At 33.5% G+C, this 10,268-nt stretch overlaps 1 protein-coding gene across 1 annotated transcript; it reads left to right on the plus strand.

Moving 5' to 3' along the window:
• Positions 1–2,556: 2,556 nt before the first annotated feature.
• LOC139096755 (ionotropic receptor 75a-like) lies at positions 2,557–9,944 on the plus strand. Its single transcript, XM_070648505.1, has 7 exons — positions 2,557–2,659; positions 4,209–4,719; positions 5,832–5,939; positions 7,146–7,375; positions 7,540–7,691; positions 8,839–9,132; positions 9,244–9,944. Exons 2-7 carry the CDS (start codon positions 4,218–4,220, stop codon positions 9,470–9,472), a joined length of 1,515 nt encoding a protein of 504 aa, XP_070504606.1. The 5' UTR covers positions 2,557–2,659; positions 4,209–4,217; the 3' UTR covers positions 9,473–9,944.
• Positions 9,945–10,268: the final 324 nt, after the last annotated feature.

Below are 10,268 nucleotides of genomic sequence, written 5' to 3' on the forward strand. Positions count from 1 at the left end.
GTATACAGGCAACAACAGCATGCGATAAGGGAATTTTACAATTTTTTTCTTTGGTTACCTGGAAAAAGGAGATTATGAAGAAATTATTGTGGCTGTATGTATACGTGACACAATTTTCCAATTTTGTTCTCTTTCTCACCATCTACATATCTATGGCAAGTTCGATTTAGAGTCGAGGAATTGACAATTTAAACGCTTTTGGTCTAAATTTTTGAAAATTTAAAAATTTCATCCTCAACAAAATTTAACGGCTTTTCAAAATTTGAATGAAATCTAAGCACGTGCTTTCTCATCTTCTAAAAAATTTAACAGGTTTTTAAAATTTGAATCAATTTTAAGCACGTGCTTTCTCATCTTCAAGAAAATTAACGGTTTTTTAGAATTTGAATCAAACCTAAGCACATTAATTCTCATCTTCAAAAAAATTTAACGGCTTTTCAATATTTGAATCAAATTGAAAATTTAATGTGAATATGAAAATTTAACGGCTTTTCAAAATTCAAATCAAATTTAAGCACGTGCTTTCAATTTTCATCCCACCTCAAAAAGTATTTCCGCAATAAATCTGCAATTGAGCCTCTTTTATGATTCAAAACTCAATTATCTTTTTCTAAAGAATAGCAAAAGTCATGCGATCAAGTTTTTCAATGCTCTAGAGCATCTAATACCGCAATTTTGAGGCTAAACTCCTCTATGCTTCTATTCATCCAGCTAAAATGAATAAAAATCTCCATTTCTTGAACAAAATAAAGAAAAAAAATCCTTAAAAAAACCATCACCATCTCATATACAATTCAAATATGCAGATCAACTCACACCGGTGTCTATAGCTAGCTTTAGAGAGTGAAATGCTCTTGATATACAAACATTCACAATAAGCTTCTACAAATAATTATTATATTGGATTTTCAATATGCACCTTCTGTATGAATTCATGTTTGAGAGTGTAGACGGAGGAACATTGATGCTTATACACACAAAAGTGAAAATGGAAAGTACACAAAAAAAAAGCATCATCGACAATAATAGCAACAGCAAGCAGCTCTGGTTGAGTGCTTCAAAATAAAAAAAAGACTCTTCTTTTTATGCTGAAATATTTGATTGTGAATTATTTTTTTGTTGCACATCCTTCCTCATCAATGTACATTTCATTGTTCTATACATTCGATTGAACATCATATCGAGGAATCCAATTAATTAGTAAGATTAGACAGAGATGAGTGAAATTGAATGCATAGAAAATTTGTAATGCAAACAAATTAATCAAATCAAAAATGTATATATGCACATTGCATTTCATCAAAACCGCACAGTTTGTTCAATGTTAGGAGGGGTGGGGGATGGGGGTATGTTGTGCGAAATATTTTTAATATAGGAATGGTACGATGAATGGGAATTGGAATGAGAAATTACCTTCTATTATTATTATTATTGCGTAATATACACATGAAGGTATGTGGATGTACAGGCAAACGAAACGCATAGAGAATATTTCAAAAACACTTGAGTGGAATTTTGATTATTATCGTCCATACCATAGTTAGTTATTTCAACATACCATTTCATTAAACATTGTATTATATGGACTATAGTTTCAATATTCTAGTATTACTGTTGTATATGAATAAATTGCGTAGGGGTTATTAAATTGTTGCGGCACATGTTTGTCGACGAATAGGAATTTTTGGAAAATTATATTAGAAAATTCATATGAAATTATTGGATGTTATTGACTAGATTTTCATGAATAATATTGAATTCCCATTGGTTGTAAATTGTTTCATTGATATCAAATTGCTTCATTGAGATCAAATTGCTTCATTAAGATCAAATTGTAACGGTTTTTAAAAGTTTGAATAAAATATGAAAATTTGGAAAACACGTGGTTTTAGAATTTCTCACTTCGAAAAGTTTTTTGGCGATTATTTTGAATTTAAAGTTTTAAAATCTCCCAAATTATGCTCAATGTCTTATAAAAAGTGGCAAAAGTCATCTAATAATCTTATCTAACGCAAAATCTGCTTAATTTTGACAAAAATGTCAAATTTTCAGAAAAGAGTTCACAACTTTTCTTCGATAAAAATGTTTAATAGCTTAATAGAACCCCTATCGTCATGCATACGTGCGTGTGGTATAAAGAATCTCGTCTAATAATAACAGTATTCGACAGTAATTGAATGTTGTAGATGAAAATCATATCCTTCATCGCAATAAATTTTTTAATGAGAAAATTTTCTTTGTACCGTCATTTTAATTTTCTTCGCATGTATCGTCGTACATCAACAGAATTAATATAAAAGCGCAATGAGTTGAACAAAATCCTTAAAGTATCAAATTTAAAATCAAAATGTTTAGATGTTCTTTCATGATAACTGTGCTAGTTCTAATACTAGAAAATCAAGTATATGCATCAGATAATAATAAAGTACAATTTATTTTAGACTTCCTGAAGGCACAATCTCAGCCAACACATCCCATTATATGGCATGATTGCTTTACCATAGATGAGAAATTTGAACTTGTCAAAAGCAGTTTTAATCCGACAACTTTCTACCGACAGGATTCATTAAATCGAATAGACTTTGGGGTAAACTCTCAATATTACCTTTTCATTTTGGATATCGCATGTACACAATCACCGGAAGGGATCATACAAAAGGTAACATCAACAGTTATCATTTCAAAAACTCTTTATTAAAGAGGAAAAAAAAAGTCATTTTGATCTTTCTCTCTTTTTTTCCTGAGCAAGTGCTGATGATAGTTTTTGAAATGGAGATTGTAACACGAGCAGTTTTGTGGAACGTTTTCATGTTTAATGCATTTTTTCTAGAGCAAAATATTTCGAATAAAAATTTTTTTATTAGTGGTGATATCTAAAAGAGATCAAATTTTGCAGTTATGAGGACACGTAATGGCTAAGTAGTGGACTAGCTGACATACGACACTAGCATGATCTTAGTAGTGGAATAGCTGACATACGCCACTAGCATGATCTTAGGAGATAATTGTTTAAGTTGTTACTGGTGTTTTGTGGTTTAGTGCTTCAGAATATTAATTTTCGTGGGTTCAAATCTCAAACTTTGAATAGAAATTTTGATGGAAATTGATTATTGAAAATTATAGCTGTTAGATATCCGAGTGGATAAAAATACGTTATAACTAGTTAATGGCAAGTTTCTGGCGAAATTAATGTCCAGTTAGTGATTAAATTGTACGACGTATTTTTGTCCACTCAGGATTATGAATCACAAAACCTTAAACTAAATATTAAAAAAGGACACCCGAAAAGCACACGACTTCGAACTTGCCGAAAAGCTGGTCTCCAAGTCAACTTGACTGTTGCCCCGGAGCAGATTCGACGAAATTCGACATCAAGCCAAAATATAACTTGCCTTCGGATTTGACCCTGCCTTCAGACTTGATCTTGAATTCGGACTTGACTCCTCGGGCCTGATTTCATCGAATTAAACTTGGAACCAGAGTTGTCTGCTCGACTTGGGCAAGTCTCGTACTCTGCCTTTGTTCCAGATTCATGCGCTGTCCTTGTGTCAGAGTCGTACGTTATCCTTATACCAGATAACTACGCTGCCCTTATGTCAGATTCGTACGCTGCCCTTGGGCCAGTCGCGAACGCTGCCCTTGGACCAGTCTCAAATGCTGCCCTTGGGACAGTCTCGAATGCTGCCCGTGGGCTAGTCTTGAACGCTGCCCTTGAACCAGTCTTTTACGCTGCTCTTGTGTCAGAATTGTACACTGTCCTTGGGCAAGAGTCGTTCGTTTGTCTAGAGGCAAATTTTTTACCACTTTTACGTCGTGGGTCTTCCGCGACATTTATTATATCAATGACCATAAGTACTTTACGAAATCAATTAAAGCCTTCCAATGAGGGCTTTAGACACACGTAAAAAATTACTCAATCCATAAATAATAATCCCCATCAACATCATCAGAACCGACATCACTAATAAAAAAATAGAATAAAAAGCATTAACACTGTTTTAAAATTTAATGCTGCCCATCTTCATCAAAAACCATATGAAACCATCCGACATCTCGTTAATAATTCTCCATAAAAATCCATGCATCAATATTACCCCTAACTTTATTCATTCGAGAAAATAAAATAAGAGAAATCACATTGAAAGCCCTCAAAAGTCCATAAAAATTTATAACTTTTTAACCATATCCAATAAACTTTTTTTTTCTAGATAGACTCAATGTTATTTCAGCAACCATTTCGTTGGATAATTTTCACAGAAGATGTTGCAATTTTAAACAGCATAAAAGCTTTTGTTGATAGTAATATATTGATTCCGCAAATGATCAACAATAATGGTGAATATAATCTAAAACAATTTTATAAAATTGAAGATGAGATTTATTATGAGCATTATGGCATATGGAGCGTAAAATCAGGTATTGTCGATAAGCGTACAACTCACGTAATATCAAGGAGGAGGGCGAACCTTTATGGGAAATTGATTACATCGAGCTATGTTCATTTGAACAAGACCAGCAGGCACCACTTGACGGATTATGTTGATAAGCATGTTGATAGTATTATGAAAGTGAATTATTTGATTGTTAATACCATATTGGATACACTGAATGTAACTAAACGTGAATTATTTCAAATGACATGGGGTTACTATAATATTCGGACAAAGAAGTGGAGTGGAATGGTCGGCGATATGGTGCATAATGGTGCTGATATTGGAGGTAAAATATTTAATTAGATTTTTTTTTAATTTAAAAATTTTTGAGGTTATGTTTGAATTTTACATAATTGCTGGATATTACTTTCGTTTGAGTGGATTGGAATTTGCGAAATTAAATTGAAAAATTTATCCAAACTTCCACGTTGAATAGGGAGATGCGTTACAGAGACTGAAAATGCAGCCTGGAAGTTACGATTTGTTAGGTTCGAATCCAGTCTAAACTCGGCTTTAAAATGACTTGATCCTGGCTAGACGTTATATAATATTTAAGTGTTCATTCTGTGCATGTTTTGCGAAGATTTTACAATTTTTATGAAATTTGAACCTCCACGCTGAAATGGGTTGTTGCGTCCAAAAAACCTAAAATGTGGCCTTTTAGCAGCATCATACTGGGTCCGTTACCTGTCCAAATCCGGATTGATATTGACATAATTCTGGATTGACGTTGCATAATATTCATGTGTTCATTTCGATCATGTTTTGCAAAAATTTGAACTTCCACGTTGAATAGGGAGTTGCGTCAAAGAAACCAAAAATTTGGACTGGAATTACATCTTGGTAGGTCCGAACCCGGTCTAAATCTGGCTTTAAATTGGCTTGATCCTGATTTTGGATTACATAATATTCATGTATTCTTTATGTGGATGTTTTAGGAAGATTTTACAATTTTTATGAAATTTGAACTTCCACGCTGAACTTAAAACCAAAAAAGTGCCATTCAGCATAACATTTCCCAACAAATCTCTATGCTGATGCATCAATTACCAAAAAATCAATCGTCATCCATGAATAACAAACTAACAATTTTCTAATAATTGACATAAATTCAAATGACTATAAACTTTACAGCTCCTTTCAATAAATCGCTTAATTAACAACTTTCTCATGGTTAAACCTCTTTATTCCTTTCCATTTTTTTTAAAAAAAAGATTCCATGAGTCGTAAATTTTAATTAAATCCATTTTCATTCATATCCAGCAGTTTCTATTCCAATGCACAAGCAATTTCCTGATCACGTTTCGAGCTTTAATAATGAAATATAATGCAATAACATAAGAGTTCATTTTTCTTCCTTTTTTTCTATACACAAAATCCAATGTGTATATATCATAGGGACACCTTTATTCATGCAGATCGACCGTTTACCATATTTACATTATACAGCCCTCTTTACACCAACAAAGGGGGGTTTTGTCTTTCGTGCACCACAGTTATCAGCAGGTAAGCCAATTTATTTATACATTATTTGCTTTTTCCTCTTAGTCGTAGCTGCTTCTTACTTCTTTTTCCTCCGTGCTTTCTCGAGATGTCTTTCTTGATTAAAGAAACGGAAAAAAAATCGCAAATTGGATAGATAGACATAGACATATGGTACGGTGGGTGTTGGATGTATATATAAATTTATATATATTTGATTATTTGTCGGATATTTCCTTCCATTAGTAAATAAATAATTTTTGGAAGCGATGTTGTTTATTTTTGTGATCAATTTTCTGGAGTAAATTTTATTGAAAATGACAAATTGCTGTTGAGGTTAATGTGACACGAGGTATGATATGTGGGGTAGAACAGGGTCTGGGATTATGGTTATGAACTACTAGGAGTTTTAGATTTACTACACGGAACTACCAGGTGTACTTCCTGGAATAACCAGGGGTAGCAGTTGCACTACCCGGAACTAACTGGTGTACTACCCGGAACTACCAGGTGTACTATCCGAAACTAGCAGGTGTACTAGGGATACTACCCAGAACTACCAGGTGTAATGGGTGAACTAAACGGAACTACCAGGTGTAATAGGTGTATTACCTGGAACTACTAGATGTACTAGGTACACTACCCGGAACTACCAGGTGTACTAGCCTGAACTAACAGGTGTACTATGTGTAGAATCCGAAATTACCAGGTGTACAAGGTGAACTACCAGGTGTACTACCCGAATCTAACAGGTGTACTAGGGATACAATCCAGAACTACCAGGTGTAATGGGTGAACTAAACGGAACTACCAGGTGTAATAGATGTACTATGAGTACTACCAGGTGTACTAGATGTACTATGAGTACTAAACTTTACTACCAGTCGTACTAAGTATGTATACTATCCGGAACTTCCAGGTGTACTTGGGTTACACCTTTGAACATTAAGTCATACTCAAAGTTCGAAATTTGCTTAGAGCACTCAGAATACAAGCCAGAATCCTTACCTGTACTCCCTGGATCTAGTCTCATCAAATCTCCAAAATATGTTGTTAAGTGTATCACGCTCAATGAAGCTTGAGAAACACTCCTGTGTAACAAAAAATGCATCAAACCTTGCTGCATCTTTCAAATCTCCTTTTTCAATAATAAATCCTGTCAAAAATAATCTACATACATTGTTCCTAAATTTACATCTAATTTTTACTCACCCTTAAATCATTTTACAGTCCACAACATCTACACATTGCCATTTAAGCCGTTAGTCTGGCTTAGTTGTCTAATTTCCGTATTGTTGAGTACAATTTTACTACATTTAACATCACATAGTGCGAATGAAAAGTCATCTAATGCATCACATCACAAAAGAATTTCAGACTCTGCCTTATCATCAGTCGCCGTTGTATGTCAAATGGATGCTTCATTTCGTTCAACTGTCACTTCAAGTCGTATCATTATGGTCAGTATTATTATTATTTTGATGGTAAACTTTCAATGTGTCATGTCTGTGTTTGCATTATGTCCTTTATATATCTCATTGTCCATTTCACCAAACACATATATAACATTGAACGTATAGATGTGAAAATAATGTTTGTACTATTATAAATCTCAATCATACAGTTCTTCATCTTCCTGACATTCTCGTTTTTGTATGCTGCTTATACTGCAAACATTGTATCATTGCTGCAAAGTCCATCGAAGAGTATAAAAACAATTCAAGATTTATTTTATTCGAAATTGGAATTGGGCGTGGATGAGGCGCCATATATGAGGTGAGTTATAGGCTTGAACAGCACAGGGTGTCCGTTAGGGTACCGATATGTTGCCACATTTACGGTAAGGTGCAAAATTGACCTGACTCGACCATGACTGCTGATTTCGACCCATTTTTAACCAGTTGTACTAGGTGTACTATACGGAACTTCCAGATGTTCTATCCGGAACTTCCAGGTGTACTATCCGGAACTACCAGGTGTACTACCCGGAACTTCCAGGTGTACTAACCAGAACTTCCAGGTATACTTGGGGTACTCCTTTGAACCAAGTCTCAATTGCTAATGAGATACATCATTAATTAGAGTTTTTGAACTTGATAATTACTACATGGAGCTTAAGATGTCTGTTTCTTGGGTATAACCTAACTCTATTCTTTAGTTTGGCCAAGATATATCTATATCTTGGATATCCTTTTTTGTGTCACGGCAGACATCAGCTATAGAAAATTATTCGCTGTACACCTGAGATTACTCGCTGGCACTGTATAATGCGGCTAACCGGTTCTCCACCTCTGACCTAAACAATCGGCTCCAAATGTCCACACCCCCCAAAATTATGTCCAATATAATGACTCTACAACTTCTTATGTCTTCTCGAACAAAAACTTAATTAATTTTGTTTGATTAAAATTGTTATGATTATTATACTGTGTAATATGAATCTATACTGTGTCAGAAATTGCTTCATGTTGTCTATAAAAGTGACCATCTCAGTAGGATGTTATTAAAAAAATTTTTGGCACTAATCCCACAGTCTAATGCAGTGTTGTACGATCTTTTTTGTGGCATGACAACTTTGTTGGTAAGATTTTACCAAAACCGCACGCGGGATACGGTTCATGACATTTTCAAAGGAATCGGTAGTATAGTGGACCGCGGAACACAGGTTGACCACCACTGGTCTAATAAAATGAAATTTGATCTATAAAATCTCAGTTTTACGACTAAATCTCACGCTTACAACCACTTTTATTGAATAGACTTAACATAGCTTTGTACATCATTTCTTGTGCCTGATTATTATCTTTTTGTATGTTGACTACAATGATTACATTTCATGATAATTACCACATGCTAATACAGCACAATAACAATTAATTCTTATTAGTACAAACAACAATAATTAATTCAAATAATTTTTCAGGCACTATTTACCGACCACAGATGTTCCGTTTTTTAAAAAAGTCTACGAGGAAAAGTTAATTAAGCCTTTTGCTGGTCGTCCTGATCATTTTATGCCAAGTGATGAAGGAATTGCGCGACTACGAAAAGGTATGTTTGCATTTTTAAAGGAAGAGAGTCCAATGTACACAGCAATTGAGAATACCTTTAATGAACATGAAAAGTGCGGACTGGTTATTGTTGACTATATAAAATTTAGTGACCCATATTTAGCCGTTCAAAAAAATTCACCGTATAAAGAGATTTTGAGAGTCAAGTGAGTATCTTGTCATGAATTTTCAATGAGCTTAATGTGATTGAATTTCTTCATATTCTTTCCTTTATCTTTCACATATGTGCGTAAATTTATGTGTATATGAATAAATAGAATTGTCAAGACATTGGAAGTAGGCATCCATAAAAGAATCCTATCAAGATTCTATACAAAAAAGCCTGTTTGTGTAAATCGTCTTAACTTTCAATCAATAGGCATTGACGATGCTTTACCAGCAATGATGCTTTTACCCTATGGAATGGTATTCGCTCTTATCGTTCTGGCACTTGAAAAGATATCCACTTTAAAGGCATTTGATAATAAAATATGTTTGAAGATTTAAAGACATTTGGAAGAGGATTTAGAGTCTGGATGACACAAAAGGAATCCAGGAATTCAGAAATACCATCTTATATCCATATTTCACTTCTATTGTCGCTCGGGATCTTTAAATCCCACAACGCGTGTGCTTTAAAAGAATCTATAAATAAATACAGAATACAGCATTATAAAAAGCACGTAAATGTTTTATAAGATTACCTGGAAGAGCAAGCACTTCATGCGCATCCAATTTAAATGACCGCTCAAATTAAAAATCACCTTTTAAGTTCAGATTTTAAAGCACGGCTCAGCAATTTACAAGGAAATTTAATAAGAAATGTCAATATTTGAAAAATGAACATTAAAATATTTACACTGTGTGCAGTAGACTGTTATGCTGATGAATTTTTAACCTTTAATGTGAATATTGTTGTAATTAACTTGTAATTGACTCGCAAATTGCTTTAAATCAAATAAAATTGTTGGAAATTGAATTTTCACTAAATATTTACTTTTTTTACACATCAAAAACTGTTTTACTTATCAAAAATAGGTTTACACATCAAAAATGACGCGAAATTTCAAATAATAAATTACCGTTAAATCTATAATTCAAATTTTAACAATTTCATCCGCAATATTTAAATTTTTTTGCATCAAATACATTGCTACATATCAAAAATGACGCGAAAATTCAAATAATAAATTGCCGTTAAACCGTTATAAATCAAAATATTAACAATTTCATCCGCAAAATAAAACAAAAATCACACAGCAAAAATCGATAATAAAAGGCCAGTCGTTAAACTAATCTACAC

The sequence above is a fragment of the Chironomus tepperi genome, unplaced genomic scaffold (assembly GCF_022539635.2).
Source record: "Chironomus tepperi strain 1889 unplaced genomic scaffold, CSIRO-AGI_Ctep_v1 contig_401, whole genome shotgun sequence".
Classification (NCBI taxonomy): domain Eukaryota; kingdom Metazoa; phylum Arthropoda; class Insecta; order Diptera; family Chironomidae; genus Chironomus; species Chironomus tepperi.